The following is a 24,392-nucleotide window of genomic DNA, read 5'->3' as shown; positions in this document are numbered from 1 at the left end:
TAAAAGCAAATCATCTTTGAAATTTGTTTGTTGGATTAGATTTTCATAAAATTCAGTTCAGCAGCAGTATTACTATGCTTAAAAAAGTTGCAGATATTACATACTGTCTCTGAAAATATATGTCCTGATTATACAGGTGCATTATGTCTTTTGGGGGGCATTTGTTGCAGTGTTTTCATTTGATCAGGCAGATGTTTCATGTACAGGTGTCAATGGCAATGGCATTACAATGAACTAAATTTGGACAACATTTAATACACTGAAAATGTTTGATTTTTGCAGAGTATTAGATGCTAAAATGTTCTTGCGGTATGTGAATAATTGCTAACCCTTTCGGTACTGAAAGCTAAGCAAAATTACAGTGTTTCATAGTTCTCTTGTGTGTTCTCTATCCTCCCTCTGGGTTATTATGTTTTAGTATGTCTTTAATGGATCACGGTTTTGGATTTTTAGTGCTGTAATATCAAAGCTGCAAGTATTGCACGTGAAAGCTTTGATTTAAACTCAGAATATTTTTAGAATAAAAACAATTTCAGAGTGAATTAGAGTTGTAAATGACAGCATTAGTCTGATCAAAGAATTGTAATAAAATGTACGGGCAAACATTCTTGCTTAATATTCTGCAATGAAAAGATTTTTTTTTTTATTATTTTTTGAAATTCCAAAACACTCTCAGTTTAAAAAACCCCAACCTTGTATGCTCCATTCATGGAGTACTAGGTAAGTTTCTTTTTTGTGCCCACTTTCTTCTTCAGCTTCTATTTTAGTGGAGCTGTGGATCTCCAGAGGCAGCATTACAGAGAAGCTCATAATTTTGTTTGTGTGTAAAGAAAAAGCAGAAGACTGTCTAGTTCTGTATTCTGTTCTTGTAAGTAGCCCATGAAATATGACTACAGGGTGAGGTAAAAGCATATATTGGTACTTCCATAGAACTACTTCAGACAATTTGCATATCAGATGCTTTCTGAGTTGGTCTTGGTGTCATTTGAAACAGCCCTGGATGATTAAAACATGCTTACTTAGTGCTTCCAGTCTTTTCTAGGGAAGAAAAGTGGTTTTCAAACTATTACTGTGTTGACTCTTGAACAGAATTTGAGGTGAAATAGATCAATCATATTCAGTTTAGTTCCTCGAAGTTAAAAATTTTCTTTCTGTTCTGTAATACGCTTATTTACAAGCCAGGCCCTCCTGCAGAAGATAACAAAGCTAGTTCAGAGCCATCAGCTGAGAGCAAACAGCTGATAGCTTGCTGTGGATGACCTACCAGTCATGCAGATGCAAATATCACTCACATCCTCATGAGTGTTATGGAAGTGACAGCAGAGCACAATATATATAGCTCTTCTTAGAGCTAAAGATAAACTAGCCAAGGTACTTTTCAGTCTCACTTTAGTGCTATATAATGATTGTGGTTTTAAATTAATTGAAATGTTTTTCTAGTGCGGGCTATTAGTAAAGCAGGACAAGTAAACCTGAAATAATATTCCTTCAGTACCTTTGTTAATGCTGCATGTTTCCTGTATTCATATACTTAATTTGAAGTACTTCTAAATAGATGTTGCCGTGCAAAGTTGGTAGTGGTTCAGATATGTCTATGTTTTTTGCCTTTCTGACATGCAAATTTAAAACTAAATTTAGGAGGCTGTGTAACCTAGTTTCTACCTAAAGCCTGGATTTTACAACTCCTGATGTATAGACCAGCATGTTTAGATTGCTCATCAGAATGAAAAACAAACCAGAGAAGAGCTGTGTTTTGATTTCTGTACTACCTCTTTCTGAAAATGCAGTTCTGCACTCTTAGGTTCTGGGGCTTTTTTAATTGCAGAGAGAAAAATTGAACTTTCAGCTCTTCAATTTTTCCTATTCCCTGATCACAGTAGGGATGAGGCATAAAAGGTTATGTTGCAAATTACACGAACCTTTTATAAATAAATATTTGTGTATATCAGCAAACTACTGAATTATTCACAACTTTTTTCTGGCATTCCCCAACTTGGATAAATAACCAAATTTATTTATTTATTTTAATGCGGGGAATGAGTTACTTGTCAGTAAAAGTTGAAACTCTAAACTTTTAGCCTGATAGCTGACATCCCCTAGTTCAAGGAGCTGGATGAGCAAATACTGGCTTGTCTCTTAGACAGGTTTATAGTCTGATCCCTTTCCCTCTGTCTTACTGTGCTTATGTACAACATAGCAAAACTGTCCACGTACAATTGTAAAAGCTTTTAAGCATTAACGTACCACAAATGCACATATACCGTGATGCATTTTGCTAACAAAATGTATGAATTTTCAAATTAGCTTGATGACAGATTAATCTGAAATTTGGAACTACTGATTCTCTTCTTTTTTTCTGAAAGGGAATAATAACTGCATTGGGCAATCAAAGATATATTATATATATATGTAACATGCATTGATTCAACTACTGCCATCTCCAGAGCAATGAGACTTGGTTCAAATTCTAATCCCTGTTAAATTCTGGGTTTTGTTTCCCAGCATGCTAAGGAAGCCCTTTGATCTAGGGATCACATGTACTTTGGCCTTTGCGCCTCTCTCATCAGAATCGTAGCAAAGGAATCTTTGAGCATGGTAATTCTTCAGAGGGAGGAGGAATAGAAAGAATGATATGAACACAGTTGGTTCTGGAGTTCAGAAAGTCCATGAAGAACAAGTAAGGCTGCTTAACTTAGGCCAAACTTGAGGGCTACAAAAACTGTTCGGAATTTTGGAAGTACAAAGGTTATTTAAAAAATCGCTTTATGTATTGTTCTCTGGTAATACTGAAGGAAACGTAGCATCATCTGGTGTCTGGCTTCATCGCCTAATTTACCTCATTTGTAACTTTCCAAGATAGAAATGTTTGTTGGTTAGTAAGATTTTACTTGCAAAAAAATGGAGTTAAATATTGTGACAAAAGATCAGCAATATCATAGCCTTAATTTGGTGCCTGAGATTAAGGTCGGTATGGGGTAGGGAGTTCATTTACCCTGGAATATGTTTGAAACAGAATGTTGGAAGATCTTAGTAAGATTTCTATAGCAAGCTTCAAGTGTGATTTGATGGCATTGAGAGGATTAGAGAAGGTTACTTAAAGGATTATTTACATCTTTGCACGTTCTGTCTGTTTCCAGTATGCTTCAGCCCAGTTGGATTCCCTGCTTGTCTAGTTTTGCTGATCACATTGCTGGCATAGCGCTAATGTGGTGCTAGTGATACATTAGACAGTATAGCACCAGATATGTTTAATGTTTCTGGAGCTACTAAGGTAATTCAGAGTGGGTTTAGGGCCAGATCCTGAAGTGCAAGAATCCATTGTGGAAATATTTATCTGTTTAATTTTGGCAGACTAGCAGGTTGTTTCTTGCCTTTTTTCCAGGCATAGGTGAATAATTTTTAGTAGGTGAATAATTTTTAGTGACTTTTAATAACTCCCTCCCCTCAAGTTAACTAGACTGCTAGTTTTAAAGCCATAATGAATAGTTGATTAAAAAAATTTAAAAGTGCGGATAAAAACACATGTATATATTGGAAAGCGTTAGGTAGTGTAATTAAAGGAGTCATTAGACAGCTCTGCCTATAATTTAGCTGTAAAAACGTAGCAGGTAATGAGCTGCTGGAGTAACAAAAATACTGTGAGCGAGTACTTAAATATTTTCATTCTTGGGCACCCAGCATCCGAGAATGGAGGATGAACTCACTAATGAGAAGATGCAGGCAGTTCTAAGTGTGCTAAGGAAATGCCACTCTTGGACCATGGCTGAGTATATTCTGTCTTTGGTAGCTATTTGAAGTGTGAAACTCTTGTCTTGGCTACTGGGGAGGAAATATTTTGCAATTTCATTTTGATACCGTGATTACTGTTCTGCCTCAGCGTTGTCTTCTCCCCTTCTTTATTTGTGGGATTGGCTCCTTCCCTTTTGTGCTTGCCTTTACTCAAGCAACAGTAGGGAGAAGTTGCAATGATTTAGTGATGTTCTTGCATCAGGGTTCTGACTAAGGTTTGTGAAATTTGACGGTGTTGTTAATTGCATTCTACTGTTTGTGTAAACTATTAGTTATGATAGAGACCCTGGAGTTGTATGTCTGCAAACTCAAGCAGTACTGCATCAATTTATATTCGTAAGCTTTTTTCTTTCTTTTTCTCAAGAACATGTTAATAATGTGGATTGGCATATTTTAGGCTGTGGGATAGCTTGGATCTTCTGATCTTGCTAAAGAGGTATTACATGCACTCCCTATCGCTTGCCTATCAAGGTAGTTTGAGTGAATTTTAAAAATTAACTCTTTCCATTGTTTAAAGCTCTTTATCATCTTACCCGTAAGTTTGGGGTTTTGCAATTAACGTTTTGTGAAAGACTTACTGTCTAAGCCTCCCGTTAGAACTTGGCTGCACTGACACAGTCATGGACTTCAGGGAATCACTAAAAATATAACAATTCATGGATGCTGAACATACTGACAGTCCAATTTCTTCTTTTCTTTCAGGTGAAGAATAATAACTTGTTAGAGATTAAATAGGAATTCTTTTTAATGCAAGTTGCTTGCTGTACTATTTAATGGAATTAGGATTAAGCAAAATAATGCTGTGGTGAAATGTCACGACTTAATATTTTGAGAAGCAAACATTAGCATACTGTAACTATGAAGAGGTAATTTGAACCATCTGTGATTCCTAAGTTCTTGATGGCCATGTTTTTAAAAGTGACTTAACTAAACTGAAGATAATATATGTTACATATACATGTTGAAAATGTTCATAATCTTTTGGTTAATAATATTTGCCATAATCCATTTATGAGTGCTTTGAAAACTGTGTTTCATCATCTTAACTGGTCTTCTCTAAAGGTACAAAGTAATTTTTATCTTAAAGATTTCATCATTTTATTTGTGTTTGAGAATTTGCGTGCTTCTAATTCACGAGCCCATCAGACTTGCTTATAGTACTGCTGCTGTGTGTTTGTACACGTGTGTATACATAGTATTTGCCGTTTCTTTTTCTGGCATATACCCTTTCAAGAGTTACATACACAAAATGCATAGCATGGCCAAGGCTATGAGCTTCTACAACCATCACCACTTAACAAAGTTTTTCTGGAATCAACAACACTTGCCAGCTTCCTTATTTTTGTTTTGCCTAAAAGCTCAGATGAGGAAAGAAGCTTATGTGGGTTTTACCCACTTCAATAAATATATAGCAGGAGCTGTAACACAGCTTACTCTTAGGAATTATACTTCTAACAGGCTGAGAGAGAGGGACTGGTGTCCAGTCTGACTAAACTCAGTATGTGGTTGCAACCACAGTGGATGCACTGGGCAAGTGTGTCCAGGCTGGGGTGAAGAAGATTGGGACCAGGAGAAATGGGACCATTCCTTTTGTTAGCAGCTCGTGTTTGTAGTAGCTTAAAAGTGAGAAGTTTCACCCCAGTTCCTCGGACCAAGCTAGTTCTTGGCAAATCAAGTAAACTATTGGAGGACTTGTCCCATGCCAGCTTTGGGAATGCCATGATAAAGACAGCTGAATAATAGAAGTCAGAATTAATTGTCGCTGTACTTACCAGTTTGAGAAGTAAAAGTTGGGCATAAATTTTAGAATTAGTGCTCTGCAGATATATACTCTGTCTGTAAAGACAGTTTGCAATTTTGTAGTGGTTTTTTTGGGGTTGTTTTTTTTTTTTTTTGACCGTGAACCAAAGCTTCTTTTCCTTTGTAGCTGTAGAAGGTGTTCTGATATAACTAGCAGGATTCTTCTGCAATGGACATTCGTACTAGGGGGGGTGTGTGTCTATGTGTGTACATATATAATATAGTGAATCAAATAGGAGGCAATAAAAGCACATTGTTTTGGTTTTTATTTTGCTTTGTTTTCTGCAGGATTGGTAATTTAGGTCTCAGTTACTCAGGATTTTCAGTAATTCTTTGGTTTTTTTCAGCATAGAAATACATTAGAGAAAAGACATAGGGAATCAGTACCAACATGCAGAGGCTATTGTGTATGGCTGTCACTGAACATTAAGCACTTAATGCATTTTCTGAAAGGGTTTCGTGGACACAAATTGCAAGTCATGTAACATTCCAGATCTTACACATGAAAATATTTTTCCTCTCTCAGTTTGAATTTATGTAATTCTTCTACTGGAGCACTGGAGTCAATGTAACAGTCACAAAAAAAATCAAACTCTGATTTACATTGTAATAGGTTTGAGTCCTAAAAATACTATTTAGTAATGTGAAATAAAACAGACTTGTTCTGAAATAATGAGAAAGAAGAAAAACCAAATCATGTTTTGGTTTGGTCAGCAGACAGCACAGTTGTGAAATCTCAGGCTATAAGAAAGTTGAACCTTGAAGTTTTGTGTATGAATAAAATCATGAGAGGAATTTTTTTTTAAATCTGTTACATCATCCTAACAGCATTAGACTGCATTACATTACATGTATATGTCCAATTTGAATTCAAATTCCTGTCTCTTTCTCTTCATATTTTTTTATCTCTGGGAATTTAAATCTCTTCTTTGATACTGACTTGATAAAATGGTTAATTCAACTTGTGGTGTTTTTACAAAATAGTCTGCTAGTAGTTTGAAAAATTTTGTAAGGTATTTTTTTTTTAGTGTAGTTAGAATTCTAGTGTATAAGAACATTAGAAGATAGTCAAAAGCATGCAATTTATATTGTTTATAACCGAAATACTGATAGACTTTTTAGAATAACAAGTTTTTCAGGCATAGCTGAGAGCAAAGGAGGCTGAGTGGTATCTGAAGATAAGTTGTCCACAGAAATTTTAAAAAAAATTTCAATCCCAGTGCCTGAAACATTGTCTTTATCTTTGGCTAAACTAGGATCTTTTTTTTAATTGTGTGTTTCTTTAGTTTGAAATGATCAAAACTGTATTTTGGCTGTTCTGAAATGATCTAATGCATATTTCTGGTTATGTCCTGCCTTTGTCAATATCCGTTGTCTCATAAACGGCTGTATTTTTTTATGATGTTTTTAATAGTGTGGAAAAATTGTGTAATATCATGCAACGCTCTTTACCTTATTACTTGATTTATTTTCGTTTTCCTACTTTTTGCGTTGAATGACAGCTGCTAGCCGGGATGATAGCAGAACCTGCTTTTCTCTCTGAGTATACTATCTTTGCTTTGGATCCCACCAAACAACCTAAGCCACAGAGTGACGGTGTGGTGAGTCCTCCCACCCCTCTTAGTGATGCCTTTAGCAGGGGGAGGAGAGTACTGTACTAGAAGGCAAACCTAGTGTTGCTTGTGGCTTGTTCTCACAGAGGCATCTATCTTAACTACCCTGTTGCTAACCCTGCACTAAATTTCACGGAGGTAGTACCTGATAGCTCCTGGCTGGTGTGCTGTATGATGTGAATTTATTGTAACATAAAAAAATTAACATGTTTTCTGTTATACAGGTAACCATACTCTACACAACTTTTAAATAATTGTTGCACAAGTTTGTACGTTTGTTGCTTAGAGTTCATTAATGCCATTGAAAGTCTTCCTCTTCATTTTTATGTATATCTGTATGTATTTCAAGGTAGATTGATATGATAAACATTTAGACTGTTTTTGTCTAAAAATTACATGCTTTTTGCTGTGTACAGTGAAAGCCTCACAATGTCATTTACTACTAATGGTAGCAGGAAATAATTACCTCATACAGACACTGGAATTTAGCTACTTCTAGTTGGTATCCTGGTAGCTATTATTGTGAGGATAAATAGTCCTTTTCTTTAATAATTGCATTTTACTTTAAATATATATTTCTTTACCTGGAAATGTTGTTTTCATATTATACAAGTGGAGAAGCTCAGTGAGAAGAGAGCAAGGAGTGGAGAAAAGGAAGCAGGCATAGGGAGGAAAGCAGCCTTCTACTTCCTAACATAGGCACACACAAAGCTGTATTCTTCTCATTATTGTCACAGGACTGGGTTGGTATCTTTCACGTGGTTTGGAGGCATGGCATTCCTGAGTCCATAGTGATTCAAAACATGGTGGTTTTTACAGTCCCAGCTCACCGTCATACTTCATGATTACTTTGCTTTTCCAGCAAGTGCTTTTCTGCTCCTCACTCAGAGGCTGGAAATTTGTGCTGAAAGCTACAATAGGATAGAAATTTGGTAAGGATATGGACATAGCGCAACACACCATGTTGTGTTGGACTTGTCTCTCTCAAGCTAAGCAAGATTGGACTGAAACTGTGATTTTAAAAAGATGATCTCTGGAAAGTCTTCATTTGTTGTAAAGGGTTATGCTTGTTTAGAGCATTCCCTTACAGCACAGATTCATTACTAGCTCAGTCATGGTGTTCTCAAGATTGAGCTTTTTGATGGGGAGCAAAGAGGACATTCAGACTGTGCTAAAATCTGTAGTTCTGAAATAGTTACTAGATTATTTTTTTTTAAAGTTCTAGGTATTTTGACCATATTCCAGGGCCAGTGATCACTACTTGAAGTTTCACTGCAAATTTAATTAAGCTTTTCTACACTCACAGCACTAAACAGTTGTGGGCTGTTTCTCACTACACTACAGAATATCCCTAGTACAGTTGCATTTCCGAAAACATATTTCTGTGAATGCTCAAAAGTTGCTTTATATTATCTTTTAGTATATACTTTAGTGGCAGGAATCACTGACTTGCATATTTATATACAAGACTGCTTACATAGCAAAAAATTATAATGTAAGAGTTGTCATTAATGTGTTACCGATGTGTATTAATAATACATTACCTGTAAAACTGATTTTGTTCTCTGAGCTTTTTGAAAGCTCTAGAGCTGTTCTCTCACAGTGAGAATCGCAGGGGAGAAAATAATGATATAAAAATTTATAGGGAAGAGGAGGGCCGATTATATACAAATAAATATTTAAAAAACCCATTATATACGTTTGGGAAACCTAGGTAAACTAAAGATGCAGGAGAGGGAAAGTTTCATCAACACACACAAACATGTATTAATTCTGCTAAAACAAACCAGTATTTTAACTGTGTGTGTGCAAGTGATGTGTGATCCAAGAGAGTGAGTGTCATAGAGAAGTGACTGTAATTGTGGATTTGTTGGCATAGATGAAGTCAGTATAAACTCTTTACTAACTAAGCTGCATGGGTGTTGTTGCATGAAGAAACAGTTCAAATATTCTTGGACAGAGAGGTTTTTTAAAGAAAAAAATAAAGGAAAATGAGGGAAGAAAATGTGTACTAAGCTCTCCTTCCTTCCTTCCTCCGAAATTTACTCAATTTTGGAATACCTGAGAAGGAGGGCGAACAGTAAAATGTTTTTAAATGCAAACATTTAAGCTTTCACTCTTCAGGCTTACGAATCTATTTATACCCTTGAGAAATAAATAAGATGAGTTAGTTCGCATTTCAGAAATAGGGAAGTAAGGAAGCACAAGTGTCACTAGAACACCCTAATGTGCTCCAGTTAAAACTGAGCTCTGGTTTATACATCTTAATAACACAAAGAAACCTTTTTATTAGAGGTTGTAAGTATAGCTCTCTTTAGAGAGGGGTATGGGTTCATGGAGAAAAGACTTCCGTTGGTCTCCAGAAAGCCTGACATAACTGTGCGGGTTTCAAGACTTTCAAAGTGCCAGGCTGTGCTCTCCGATTCTAGTTTTGCTGAAACATCTCTTACGGCTTATGAAAGGCTAGGGCTTTTAAGCTCTTCAAAGCCTCTTGGATCCGTATTTATATATAGCAACTTCCATTCATGCTTACCTTTCACTGTGTGGACACCAGATTATGGCCCTGTGCCCCAGAGCACAGTGACTTAGAATTGCAGCAGCTAGATACTGGTGGTTGGTCCAGTTTTTATATAAAGATTACCAGCGTGTCCCTTTTATGATTTATGCCAATAGAAGGTCTAATCCAAATAGAGGTTCTGCTTTTGTTCACACAGATTGAATATAAAGATGTCAGCACAATTAATAGGAAAATTTTAAAAGTAGCAACATTCGTTTTAGTTTTGAAATGGCATTTTTTAAGGATCTTCATAGATGGCAGCTTTTTAAGGATCTTGACAGAAAAGAACAGCATTCATGGGATTTACATTGTAAACACCTTATTAGATTTAATAAATCTACTTAATCTTGTGTTTTAAAATAGATCTTAAATGTTATTAAATTATTCTTATGAATTAGATCTACAAACCCTCCACAGTTTCCTTTAATTCTTTTTGCACATGTCGGAATGTATTAGTTTTCAAAGAAGTGTTTGTAGTTAGTTTGTAATTCTAGGCAAAGTATTTGTCTTCCTCTGTTGTCAGTCCAGTACTAGCATGGTAGGTGCTTTGTAAATTATAAAGCAGAAGATAATTTTTTATTTGGATTACCCTTACTATTAACTTTCCAGTTAGGAAATGAAAAAGACCAGGTAATGGAGCTGAGAATAAAATGGAGGAGTGTTTTAGTTTAAAACCCAGTAAGAGCTCTTAATCCACTAGGAATAAATCCCCTGCAACAGGATAGGGCTCTGAAGCAGAATACAGATTTTGTTCGAGTCAGGTGAAGCGCAATTTCCAAATCCAAACAGTCGTCTTGTATGGCTGGTTATTGCTCATTTTGCTTTGAATCTGGGTGACTGCTCATTTCTCTGGCTCCCTTAACTGTCTGGATTTCTCCTTCTTCTGTGGTATTTTTGTACTTCCTTAAGTTTTTGCTCCATGTCAAACCTTTCTGAAGCCCTTTTCCACTGAATTTTGCTCTTCTACATTTGTGTTTATGTATGCTTATCTGCATATCCACACAGAGTAGAAGTTGTGGGTGTAATCATGTAGCAGATACATGGATGATTATGATTGATATTTTGGTTGTATATACACCTTAGATTTTACAGCTTGCATATGACTATCAGGGTACATCTTGCTGAAAAATTAAAAGTTACACTGCTTTTAGCTGAATTCCTCATACTTTGTTCGATATGTCTCAGTGCTTTGCTTCTCTTAGAAAAAATTCATATCCAAGATGGTTTCTAGCATGTTTTGCTACTTCAGTTTTGACCTGGTTTAAACGCGAGGGAACTGTCTGGATTTGTACAGGTTAGAAAACACCTGAACACAGGACATAGAAAAAGCAGGATAGACTGACTGGGAACAGAAATGTCTGAAATAGGAAAAAAAACAACAAAAACAAAACAAAAAAAACCCCCAAAACAAAACCAACCAAACAAAAAACTAAAAAAACTCCCAAAAAACCCCAAAACAAACAAAAAAAAACCCCACCACAAAACAAACCAACCACCAACAAAACAAAAAAACCCAACAACCAAAACCAGACCAAACCTATTGTTTTCTGTTGTGTTGGTTTTGGTTTTTGCGTGGGGTTTGTTTGTTTGCTTGTTTTTTCTTTGTTTGGGAGTGCAGAGGAATGTACGGGTGAAGTTTTGCACAGGATTTTTTTTTCTGAAAGTCTGATCTTCTTCCTGTACTGCTTTGGCATCTTAAGCAGCCTGTTGCCAGCAGTTTTTTTCCAGGTAGTTTTCACACCACACCCCCCCCGCCCCCCAAATGTACTTAAACAGAGAAAGACAGTGTGATTCCACTGTTACTCATGTTGGCTGTAAACAACCCTGGTCATCAATTAGATTTTTCCTGCTATCATTTTGTCTTTTTGGTGTTTCTTTGATTTGTGCATAAATGTAACATAAATAATCATTATGAATAATATAATTGGAGATGTCAGCATTTGCAGATGTCTCGTACTAATCCATGCACACATAGCTGCTTTGTAGTTCTGTATATTGCAGCAATCTGTTCTGAATTTAACAAACTAGCTTGTTTGCATGAAGACATCTTAATAAACATGCAAAAGAAAGTACTAAAAACACAGGCAAGGAAAAAGCACAGATGCTATTTGTAGGAATCGGTGAATTACAGCCCTTGTATCCTATTCCGTCTTACAGTTGCTTTTCCTCCCGTAGCTCTTCACTAAACAACCACTTCCCATATCCAAAGAAAATGATGGAAGTGGACCAGCCTTCCTGCAGGTATGGGGAGGATATGGGGGTTTGTTTCCTCCTTCACTGCTGTGTTGTCTTTGTGTTATGTTGGCTTAAGTGCCCAGTATACATCTTCATGCTGGAGCAGGGATGACGAGTACTTGCCTGTCAGGATACAAGGGTGTTTTGGTTTTGTATAATCCCATTAGCCAGTACTAAGTGTTGTCACTGATGCATGGAGCTTTTTTTGTAGGGACAGGTTGGCAGTACCTGACGGCATGCTGCAGGCTGCCTGCGTTGAGGTGTGCCTCATTGCTCATGGACACAGCCAGCACAGGATAGGGAGTGTTAACCTCACTTTTAAAAGTAGAGAGCATATTGCGTGGCTAGAACGCTAATTTCTAGAGGAAGGGAAAGAACCCATAGGCTTAAAAAAATTGTCACTAGTGATAAAGGTGGAGGTCATTCTTTAATATGTCCCAGAAAAAGTTTAGCTTGCTGGAGTGGGATTAGCAGTGGCTCTGAGCACATGTGTCCCGACATCTGATTGTGGGGGCAACATTGTGCAGTAATGCTTTCACATCACTCTGTTGCACCAGCAGTATATGGTACCATAGGACAGAACCTCTTGTTTTAGAATGGCCTAAGTACTTTAGCTGCATAAATCAATAATTGCATTTTATTTTAAATGGCTTTATGATTTTTACATAAACAGTCCCTTTCTTTTTTTTTTTACTTTAAGATGGCGTGCTAGAACTGTTTTACAAAGACTTTCACAATAAATTTGTTCTCTTAATCATAGGAAAATATCTTTGTGTCTTTGCGATAAATACAGTCTTCTGTTTCATACATCAGGAAGTGAGTCACAAAATTCCTTTTTTTTTACATTTGGGACAACAGTAAATGCAACTATTTCTTTAAGTTACATATTCTTCACTTTTTAAAGGGGTTACACAGAAATACATTCTTTTACAAGTTTAAATCAGAACTGTAGTTTATTTGATTTAGTTGCTGTATGAAATTACGCACATCTGGTAGTGGCATGCTTGGTTTTTCTGCACAAGGAGATGATTCTTCTAAGGGAGTGGTAGCTATTTGGTGTCATGCATGTGTTAGGCAGCAGCCATTCCTTTGCCCAGGTCAGGTCTCCGTTTCCTGGGCTTTAGTGTATCTGTCTGCCTAAAAGCAGGGCAGAAGTAATCACTTGCTTTGAATTTTTGCAGCTGAGTGACACTCAGTCCTTTGCCCAGAGGCTTCAGCTCCGAGTTCCCTCCATGGAGTCTTTGTTTCGAAGCCCAGTAAAAGAGTCCCTGTTCCGTTCTTCTTCTAAGGAATCCCTGGTACGAACATCTTCAAGAGACTCATTGAATCGACTGGACTTGGATGCAGCCGGTCCCACCTTTGATCCACCTTCCGACATCGAAAGTGAAACAGAAGAGCCTCTGGGAAATATGGACAGCCTCAGCAAAGAGCAGTTGCTGCAGCGACTGCGCAGAATGGAGCGCAGTTTGGGCAACTATAGGGGAAAATATTCAGAGGTAGGCAGTTACTGACGTACCTGGGCGGAGAGGGGAAAAAGATGAGGCTAACAGATACTGCAGTAGTGGATAATCTGTTTGTTTTCCTGTTTGGAGCAAATGGATCAACTTACAGCTGACATGGAAGTTATTGTTGTAAGTTGAGTTATTTTTGGCCTAGATAGGCCAAATGTTTTTCTGGTAGTAAAATGTGGAAATCCTTTTCTTCTCTTGTTGGTAAATAATTTCATGTTGTCAGCAATAGAGATTAATTAGTAGTTACTCAAACGAAGTAGACCTATCGTGGTTTCTGCCGAAAGCCCGTAGCAAGGGGTGGAGTTCAGTCCAGAGGTGAGCATGGCTTGTACTCGCATGACAGCAAATTTACTTTTCTTTTGAAACTTGTTTTTGAAGTACACAATGTGTATTCCATGTATGTGCGATGGGTAGGTGTTTTGTTTTCAATAAATAAGTTCTGCTCCCCATAATTTCCAGGTATCCCCTGGAAGGAATTCATTCAAGGACTGTTCCTTTTGCTATTTAGTGAGAACCAATGATATAAGTGGGTTTGCTACTCATTTTCCAAATTGCTGGGAAAAGTAAAGCTTTCCAAGTAGCGGTGTTGGATTTTCATTTTTTTAAGTACTTGTGTGTTTCGCATTTAAAACTGGCCATTTGCACTGTTTTTTACAGTTCTTTAAATGTTTGCTGCACTCAGATACAAAAATTCCTGTGCAGACTTTTGGCTATTACTGTAAAAATCCCTGGAATCTAAAATACATATATGGCAATTACAGTATTCAGCATATGCCTGAAAAAAGTTGTCTTCCATTAATTCAGGAATTGTTGTTCCCCATTGATTTTTCATTCTCTTCCGGCTAGTATATTACATATTTTTTAAAACTTCATGTAAACAGTGTTGCCAAAATGAAAATTCTTCAGTTTGTAGTTTGCTTTGCTTTGGATTTTTTGTTTTGTTATGTTTTTTAGTGTAGTCTGTCCAGCAAGTCTTAATTTTCTCTGTCAAAAAGGTCTGGGATTTTTCTGTTTTTGTGAGTTTCTTTAGTTCAGTTGGAAAAAATTGTTTTGCTGGAGCTTGGAAGAAAGTAGTTTCAATATATGATGAGAATTTATGATGTAAATTTTTTTCCTCATTCAAAGTAGGATACAAAGTTAGCATCTCAAAAAATATGGTAAGGGAAACCATCCGTATTAGTTTTAGTTTTCTTTTAAGTGCAAAATACGATGACTCTGAAATTAAAAGTAATTTTGAATTCTTAAAAATCCTCATTTATTTTAATTAAGAATTTGAAGCTATCTTTTGACTTGGAGATTTCTGGTTTTGGTGTTTTGGATTTGTTTTCCTTTAATTTTTTGGAAATTTGAAAACGGAATATTCTAGTTCTGAGTGCCATTATGCTACTTCAGCTTTGGACAGCTTAAGCAATTGTGCTCAAATTTTTAATTAAACTAAATTGTGCAGTTACTCATGAAGTCCTTTTGTCAGCTTACAATGAGAAATATTGTCCACTTCCAGTCTTTCTTTGTCTGCTGGGTATATGCAAAGCACACGGGATAAGAACATTCAGTACTACACAGACCTTTTTTTGCTAGACTTGTAAGTGTATTTTTTAATGCATACTCATTCTAAAATTAATTTTAGTTGAGCTCTCTGGGATGTGTACCCTTACAAAGGTACATCCCTGTGGGGTAGCTGTCTGGAATGTAACTTTCTGATAAGAGTTGGTTTTTTGACTGCCTGTATTGAAGCATGGCTCTTCTTAGAGGCCTTTTTAGTGAAGGGAAAACTGTGCACGACTGCCGAGTAACCTCATTGTTTTGTCATGTAGGCTTTATTTTTTATAACACATTGGAGATATTTTATAAATGGAAAAAGGAAACAGTGAGAAAATTTAAGTATGTTTCTGTCAGAAGAGCTTTCTCAAGTGAAGTGAAGAGTTTGAAAATGCAGCTAGTGATACAGCTAAGCAAATTCCTTTGATAGCTGTAAGTGGATGCATTATCATCTTTATACTTGATTTCTGTATTTTAGCTAGTGTCTGCTTATCAAGTTATCCAGCGGGAGAAGAAGAAGCTACAGGTAAGCGTTACTTTTCATCCTCTCTTACCTGAATGCTTTTGTGAATCTTAAAATGAGTAGTGCAAATACAAATTTAATTTTCAGTGCATTGTGTGTGTGTTTACACAGTATGGGGGGTATGTGTATATACATGTGTGTGTGTGTGCATGTATAACAAAAGATTCTTTGTTAGCTGGGATTTCTGAGGAAACCAAGCTAATATTGGTTTGTCAAAATACTGTGAAGCTTTTGTGCTCCAGCCTTTTTTATTGCATCAGCTTAATTCAGGTGATAGATTGCAAACCCACAGTTGGCAGTTTATGATAATACTTACACATCAAATTTGCCTTGAAAGAGAAATACACATCATTAATTCTTCTGCTGAAATACAATTCTATGAATTTATTTATACTTTATGTATAAAGTTACATTTAATACACCTGTTGTTTATTCTTCCTTCTTTTAAGGGCGTTCTGAGTCAAAGTCAGGATAAAGCACTTCGCAGAATTGGAGAACTGAGAGAGGTAATTTGCTTTATTGATGCAATATTTATTTTATACCACACGTACACAGGATCTTTCTCTGCCTAGCTTTTGATTTTTTTGTTCACTTTACAAAATATTTTCTATCGCACAGCAGGGGTTTTTACCACTTGTTTTCATTTGTTTATATGGGGTTATTTCTCTGGCTTGTTTCCTATTCAGCAGCTTATTGTCATACTCTAAGACATACGAGTTCATTGTACTGACTGAACTGCTTTTCGGTTCATTGTGAGATAGGTAGAAATGTGTGTGGTTCTTGCAGTATCGTTGGGCCCAGCAGTAGATGTCCCTGTGCAATTTGTTGCTCTTCTAGTATTGAGAAATACTAATGTTAGGCAAATACAAGTAATAAGCACTTTTTAATAAATATTTTAACTATCAATAAAATTTTAGGATCAAATTTTTAAAAATACTCATCCTGATCTCAATTATAATATTTACATTGTTTTTATGGATTTGCAGTATAGTTTGATTTCAATCATAAAATCAGGTAGGTTGTGTTATGATTATTGTCTCCTTAGGTTATAGTGAAATAAAAAGGAGCTTTAATGTATTTGGTCTTGATAATAAACACATTTGGCTTAATTAAAAGACATGTACAAATTATTAGGCAGAGCAAATTAAAAGGGCAGGTTCACAAAAGCCATATTGTCAAACCTTGGTGAATGTGAAGCTGAAGCCTTTTTACTTCTCCAAGAGCCAGTGCAGCATCAGGTTCGGAGATGGATGTGCGAGGGCCTCTCTGTCCATGCTCTCACCTCTCTTGGGAGCTGGGTGCCAGCTCTCTCAAAGCCACAGGCTTTCTCTGTGGCTGCACTACTGTTCTTGGTGTGCGCCGTGCTGAGGAGCAGCGCTGGCATGGAGGTTGCAGGAGCCGTCAGACCATGGTGAGGTCCCACCTTTCCCTGAAGGCAGACTAGCTCCAGGTGGTTGGGCGTCTCTCCCGCAGACAGGGGCCAGGGTCGGTCCCTTGAGGGCGAGGGATGGCAACTGTGAGCATCCGGACATGCATGTACCCAAGGCTCATGCTCATCCGCAGTGGGCTGCCCCAGTTAGGCAGCCAGTCATGTCAAAGGAGGTCACTGGCACTTTTCTTCAGCGATGCAGGGTGTAATCCAGGTAGAGCAGGCTGTGAGTTGTGTGTGTCATGGGGGTGTAGCATTTTGCTTCAGATCCGTGCTGTTTCTGCCCCACCAGCTGAGAACAGTGGGCCAGAGTACTGGGTGCGCCATGCTCGTCTGAACTGGAGCCCACGCCTGGTCTATCGCCCTATCCTAAGCTAAACTGTCAGCCCGTAGGAGGGGAGAACCCACAGCATTACTGACAGAAGCGGCTTGCCACTCTTAGTTGGTTTTTTTTCAGTTCACTACAAGGTCAAATGAAAGACGCTCATTCTGTGTTAAGTCTATATCCTCATGCTCCAGTAGGTTTAGTTTTCCAGCTTATTGGTACTTGGTAAAGTTTGGAAGGCATATATATACCAGAGTTAAACCTTTTGTTTATAAAAAAGGGTTGGACATGTGCATACTTATTTTACTACTTCTGTCATAGTCTTTCTGATTCACACATATATATTTTTCTGATTTTTATGTATATATATAAATTTGTATATATGTTTGGCATAAAATTTAATGTCATTCTTATAAATCTTGTAGATTTAAAGATTCCTTCAAATCTAATGCTGAAATTCTTTTTTATTAATTGAAAAACTTCAAAAAGTAGTTTTTTGGTCTTTTGGAAGCCCAAGTGTTGCAGCATTAGGTAAAACAGACTTAAAACTTACAAATAAAATGGTGCATTTCCATTGTGGAAGCTAAAATAGTACAAAATAGATCATTCGTTGATGTAATAATTTGTTAGCAGAAATCAACTTGAAAAATCCTTTTCTTCATCATACAGTCCATTTTCCCCATAAACATGTTGAACAGCTAAGTTTCTTTTCAGAGGGCCATGTAAGAATAAACTAAATCTCCTTTGAGGCCAAGTTGGCAGTGTGAAATAGTCCCTGGAAATTAATGTGTCTTTTGCTTACCTTAGTTTTTTCCTGTTAAGAGTAATTCCTCAATAGCAGTCTTCAGTGTTCTCCTTCTCAGACAAGGATCAGAAGGGACTTTGGGATCCAAAGAGGACTATTTCTGTGTTGGTTTCAGTATATCTCTTTGGCACTTGTTCTTAGTGTAGAATCATAGAATGGTTTGGGTTGGAAGAGACCTTAAACATCATCTAGTTCCAACCCCCCTGCCATGGGCAGGGACACCTTCCACTAGACCAGGTTGCTCAAAGCCCTGTCCAACCTGGCCTTGTACGCTTCCAGGGTTGGGGCATCCACAACTCCTCTGGGCAACCTGTTCCAGTGCCTCACCACCCTCATGGTGAAGAATTTCTACCTAATATCTGATCTAAATCTACCCTCTTTCAGTTTAAAGCCATCACCCCTTGTCCTATCACTACACACCCTTGTAAAAAGTCCCTCTCCAACTCTCTTGTTGGCCCCATTCAGGTACTGGCAGGCTGCTGTAAGGTCTCCCCAGAGCCTCCTCTTCTCCAGGCTGAACAGCCCCAACTGTCTCAGCCTGTCGTCATAGCAGAGGTGCTCCAGCCCTCTGATCATCTTCATGGCCGTCCTCTGGACTCGCTCCAACAGGTCCATGTCCTTCTCATGTTGGGGGCCGCAGATCTGGATGCAGTACTCCGGGTGGGGTCTCATGAGAGCGGAGTAGAGGGGGAGAATCACCTCTGTCGACCCGCTGGTAACACTTCTTTTGATGCAGCCCAGGATACGGTTGGCTTTCTGGGCTGCAAGCGCGCGCTGCTGGCTCGTGTTGAGCTTCTCGTCAAGCAACACCCCAAGTCCTTCTCCTCAGGGCTGCTCTCAATCCAGTCTCCTCCCAGCCTGTATTTGTGCTTGGGATTGCCCCGACTCATGTGCACTGAGCTGTTTGCTTTGCTTGGAAGGAATTGCTTCTAAAGCTCAGAAGCACAAGACGGAAGTGTGATCAGTAGCTGTTGAGAATCTGAGGCAATGCAGGGTTAAAAAGTTAGTTACTTGGGAAGAGAGAGAGGAATAGTTTTCCCAGTGATGCCTTCCAGCACTATCCTGCCTGTGCATGGCTGGTCAGGCTCAGCTCACACAGCTGCGGTTCTCAAAACTGGTATCAGGCTCAGCTATGGCAGCTGGGATTCACTTTTGGAGGTAAGGGATAGGCAGCAAGAGAGCATAAAACCTAGATTCCGAGTTGGAGGAAAGTAATGCAGGAAGCATACAGTGCCCTGTGTTTTGTCTCATTTTCTTTTTCATCCTTTCTTCTCTTTGCATTGTCCTCTATCTTTGCCTGGCTAACAGAACCCGTGTTTATGGGTGGTGCTTGCTTTTATACAAGCAATCTTTGCAGAATAATGGTTGTAGAAGCATTAGTGTCCTGGGGTAAGTCACAGGGAAAATATATATGGATGAAGTAAATTAAAAAAAAAAAAATAAAATTCAAGTTTGGGAAATTATTTACAGTGCATGCATGAAATCTGTGTGGTGCTGATTCTCTCAATAAGCAGTTAGAGGTGAATTAATTTAACTTTAAATACATTTATTTTCTATTAGAACAATAATTATTTTAAAAAAATAAAATATTTAAACTTTAAAAGCATAGGAAGTAAATAAAAGACCTTCCTAAGGCCGTATTTTTATAAGATTATGTAGATCTTACTAATGCGTTTAAGCAACATCTACAAGTTTCTAAAGGTGTTCAGCCAAATGAATGCAAGTAAGTAGCAAGTAAAGCCACATAGTTAAATTCTCTGGCATTCTCTGGCTTTCTCATTTGAGACACATTTGAGGAATAAAAAAGCCAACTTTCTGTTCTTATAAATGGCATTTGTCATATTGGAATGCTAGCATATTGAGTGAGCGTAAGGTAAATTTATATTTCTGCTCTTTATGTTGACTTGATCTGGTGGCTAAATCAAGAATCTAGTTTACCAAAGTGCAGTCTTCAACTTCCAGGAGAAATGTGTGCATGGAAAACAGTTTTCAGGAGCAGGCTTGAAGTGATCCCTACACTTACTTTTAGGAAGACAGAATCCGTGATAATTTTGCATCAAATCTAGACTCTTGCTGTTTTAGTGCTGGTATTATAGTGGGATGTTCTTAATAGGTTGTGTGAAATGTCGTATAGTAAAAGAAATATCCACTTTATGGTTGTATTCTAGGGTCACAACTGCAAAGAGGTATCTTTAATATTATTTCATAATATTTTTATAAGCCTTTTAAATTCACATTTCAGTTTTCAATTGAGACGCCTTTATTTATGATTCTCAGGAGCTCCAGATGGATCAACAAGCTAAGAAACATCTCCAAGAGGAATTTGATGCTTCCTTAGAAGAAAAGGATCAGCTTATTAGTGTCCTGCAAACTCAGGTAAGATACCTTACCCAACAGATGTTCTTTAAAACTGCTCTTCCTACTTTTTTTTTTTAAATTATATATTTCCTAGAATGCATGTCCATGTTTTATTATAATTGCTTCGGTGTTGTAAAGCTGCTTGAGAATTTATGATTAGAAATTAAGTGCATCTTTGTGGTACCTTTGTAAAATCTCACTCATGTTAAATACGATTGTTTGATCTGCGCTTAAATACCTTCGTAATGTCTTTGTTCTCAAGAACATAATATTAGCAGCTGTTTGAGCTAAAATGGCTTTGCCAAAATTTATGTGTTTTGCTTAATTGGTCTTTGTTTCTCCACTCATAATGATACTATTTTTGTTAGTTGGAAACATAATTCTGATTTTAAAAAATGCTAAAAGAATTCAGACAGATTTTTCCTTTCTCTGCTTGCTGATATCAATTTTATGTAACTCTCTAGTTTTGAAGATGAAAACATCATCTACTTAGAATCCTTGGTTTTTTTAACAAAAAGAACATTTTGTTTAGGTATCGTTGCTGAAACAGAGGTTACAGAATGGGCAGATAGGCACTGCATTGCCTGATCCAAATATCCAGTCTGAACCACAAGCTGAAAGTGCAACAAAAGAAATCAGTATAGAAAATACTGTGGAACCAGGAAGCAGTGGTAGGTATTGCGGCTTTTTCAAGAGATTTTGAATTTTGGGGAATAAGCCTTCTGTTAGTTATGATGGAGTAACAACACTTAGGGCTGAACATGTCATGGTAAGGAGATACTTTCTAGAAGGAGACAATTGTTTTGAAAACAGTGTGGCAGCTAGAGGATAGGATAACCCTTCTAAGATACTAGATTTTCCTAAGAATTCAAATCTGATACATCTTGCCTTTGCAAATAATGATGATAGTACTGTAATTATTGCTTTTGCCGGTAGGGGTTGTTACTATCCCCATTTAATATGATTAAGAGATTCTGTCCCCCATAAGCAAGGACCTATCCCTGGAGTTTAGAGAGGAGACCAGTTGCCAGTCTTATCTTTTTTTATTATTTTTTTTCTCTCAGGAAAAAGTAAAAGCAAAGCTCAATTTTGATATTCATGCTACTGAATAATCTAAGTGTTCTTCGCTACAGGAGGTTATCTCAGTTATGGGACTCCTAGTATTGTGTATATTTGATTGCTGAGCAAGGGGCATTATAATGTTGATACATAATGAAAGTGTCATTCATTGGTATCCTTCATAAAAGGTAGGATTCAGACAGGGGTGAACATGCATCATGAAATGTTCAGCATCTGTGGTGATTTTTATATGCTGGGATGATACGAAGGATTAGATCAGAGATTTTCTTCTCCAGCGTTATGTCTTTTATAGTGCTTAGGAAATAACGTAAGTATCTAGTCCCTAAGAATCAGGGTTCATGATGTTTCCTGTGCTGGAGTCTACTTCTGGACTGTAGTGTGTAAGGCTTATGGTTGTGAACTGAACCTCTGAATTTGTCTGATCCTGTTTTCATGCCAAGTGCTCTTCCAGCCTCCAGAGCATCAGCGCAGAACACACAGTAAAATATTACCCAATGTGCTAGTTATACAGAGAGGAGTACAGCTCGGAAAGATGCTAAATGTGGCCTTTATTCTGCTGAATGTAGTATTGCCAACCTGGATATTTCAGAATTAACGTTGTACCCAGCCCTGGGAAAGCAGGAATCTGTGTCCTTGGCACTTGAGAGATGTTATTTGCTTTGCTTCACGTTTTTTCCTGCTTGTGAATATTCAGTTAGTAGCAGCAGGCATGTTTATAAATCATGATGACTTCTTAATTGCATAGAAAACCTTGCTGAATAGTAGTTTGGTTTTGAAGCTTGTATGGTGACTGGGGTTTTGTAAATTAATTTGAGGTGAAAGACTTTATTTATTATTCTGTGTATCTATAGCACGTTTCTGGTGGTTACAGTAGTGACTAGGAAGTTTTGCAGACTTTGCACAAATTTCTTTAGAGACCTCTCAGTCACCCACAATGTGAATGATGAATGCAGGTCTACATTTTGGAAACGGTGCGTGTATGATAATGTTGGTATGTTGTCTTGTAGAGGGTAATGAGGATTCTGTTAAAACACTAAAAACGCTTAATCAGAGGGTGAAGCGCCAAGAGAACTTGCTGCAACGTTGTAAGGAGATGATTCAGTCACATAAAGAATGCTGCGCCCAACTAACCAATGAGAAAGAGGCACTTCAAGAACAGTTAGAAGAGAGGCTTCAGGAACTGGAGAAAATGAAGGTATGGCAAATGCTCTTAACTTTATGGGTAGTTACTAAAACACAGTAAGAACTCCAGTATTTCTAAAACTTATTAATAGGGCAGAGCATTAAACAAACCGTCCCTGTACTTTTTTGGAGTTAAAGGTGCAAAACCCACCTGGAATCAACACATTGAGCAAAAAATCTATAAAGAAGGGTATGAAACCTTACTGTATGAATAACTATCAAAATGGTATCAGAAATAAAGTAGCTGTGGGAAGTTGGGGTGAGGAAAAGACTGTCCTGGCACAGAAGACCGGAGGTAAAGTGAGAAAAGTGGAGCGGAGGTAAACCTTTAAGACATAGTGGAAGAGGCATCAGTTATGTAAATGAACAGAAAACAAAGAAAGGCAGGACAGTGGAGAGCACAATATAGTGAAGATAACATAAGTGCAGTCCCAGAGCTAAATTATTATTTTGCTCAATTTTCCTTTTAAGGCCATTAATGCCGAGTGTGGTTTAAAAGTAAGGTGGCTGATAGTAATGGAAACATGAAAATGCGATAAGTATAGCTGTACTCAACTTCAGTTCTGGAGATCAGATTCTCTTCTCTGTCCTGGTCTCTGAGCATTAGTCCAGTTTGAAAGAGCACTGGAAGACTCAAGTATTTTGAGGACCTTTTCCAGAACGAGGCCACTAATGAGCAATTATGTTGCATTGCTGAGATCCTCTTGTAAGCCGAAATGCAGGTAATAGAGCAGGTGCCTTAGGCATATTTCTTGCCCATTTTACTGTAGCAGCTCTGACATCCACGAGAGAACTGTGGAAGCTGTAACAAAGCCTTCAGATACCTGAATTATTATGGAAGCCATAAGGCAGCCTAGCACTTGAAGATTTAAAGTAATTTAGAGCTACCTACTTTAATTTCCCTGGATTCTGTTCTGTGCTCTTCCTCCAAGGCATAGTGCAGGGTAAAAGCCAACCTAAGCTGTTTGTCAGAAGAAGGTGTTTTCTTACAGATGGCAGTGCTTTAAACTTGTGGTTGGGGTCTTTTTTTAGGACCTTCACATGGCTGAGAAGACTAAACTGATTACGCAGCTGCGTGATGCAAAGAATTTGATTGAGCAGCTAGAACAAGACAAGGTAAACGAAAAAAATTTCTTCAAACTCTGTGTAGTTTTTGAAGAAGATGGTTTAAAACTCAAAATATCAGGCTTCTTGGTATTAGAAGCAGTTCTTAGTTGTCTGATGTGGTTTGGTTTATGTTTTAACAAGCAAATAATTTAAGCTACCTGAGAATTTTATTGTATAGATACTTTAGGGTATTTGTCTGTTAGGTTCTACTTAATATTACAAGATGATGTTATTTAGGATGGAGCAATTATGCTGAATGCACTCCTCAATGGCAGCTTAAAAAAACCCCCAAAACAAAACCACAAAAAAATCCCCAAACAGCTCCCCCCCCCCCCCCCAACACTGATGAAGATGAGATACAATGTAAATTAATTAAAAAATGACCAATGAAGGAAAAGTAACTGTAGTTTCTTAGGAATATGAAGAGTTTCTCAGTTTTTAGTTCCTTAAAGGTTTTTTCAATCAGTCTTGGTACTTGGAGTAATTTCTGGTGGTGTAATAAGCAACATGACACTCGTTATATGTGCGTGTTCTCTAAG

At 37.5% G+C, this 24,392-nt stretch overlaps 1 protein-coding gene across 1 annotated transcript in view; it reads left to right on the top strand.

The window, feature by feature from the left end:
* The window catches only part of GOLGA4 (golgin A4), a 65,807-nt gene that overhangs the window by 3,739 nt on the left and 37,676 nt on the right, over positions 1–24,392 (top strand). The window contains exons 3-11 of the mRNA XM_059818448.1: positions 7,092–7,190; positions 11,935–12,000; positions 13,176–13,490; positions 15,523–15,570; positions 16,017–16,073; positions 20,404–20,502; positions 21,017–21,155; positions 22,572–22,759; positions 23,779–23,862. Of these exons, the coding sequence (XP_059674431.1) occupies positions 7,092–7,190; positions 11,935–12,000; positions 13,176–13,490; positions 15,523–15,570; positions 16,017–16,073; positions 20,404–20,502; positions 21,017–21,155; positions 22,572–22,759; positions 23,779–23,862 (1,095 nt within the window). The remainder of the gene's footprint in view (positions 1–7,091; positions 7,191–11,934; positions 12,001–13,175; positions 13,491–15,522; positions 15,571–16,016; positions 16,074–20,403; positions 20,503–21,016; positions 21,156–22,571; positions 22,760–23,778; positions 23,863–24,392) is intronic.

Source organism: Gavia stellata, chromosome 6 (genome assembly GCF_030936135.1).
Source record: "Gavia stellata isolate bGavSte3 chromosome 6, bGavSte3.hap2, whole genome shotgun sequence".
In the NCBI taxonomy this organism is placed as follows: Eukaryota; Metazoa; Chordata; class Aves; order Gaviiformes; family Gaviidae; genus Gavia; species Gavia stellata.
Note: the sequence above shows the minus strand (reverse complement) of the source record. Positions and strands in the feature narration are given on the sequence as shown.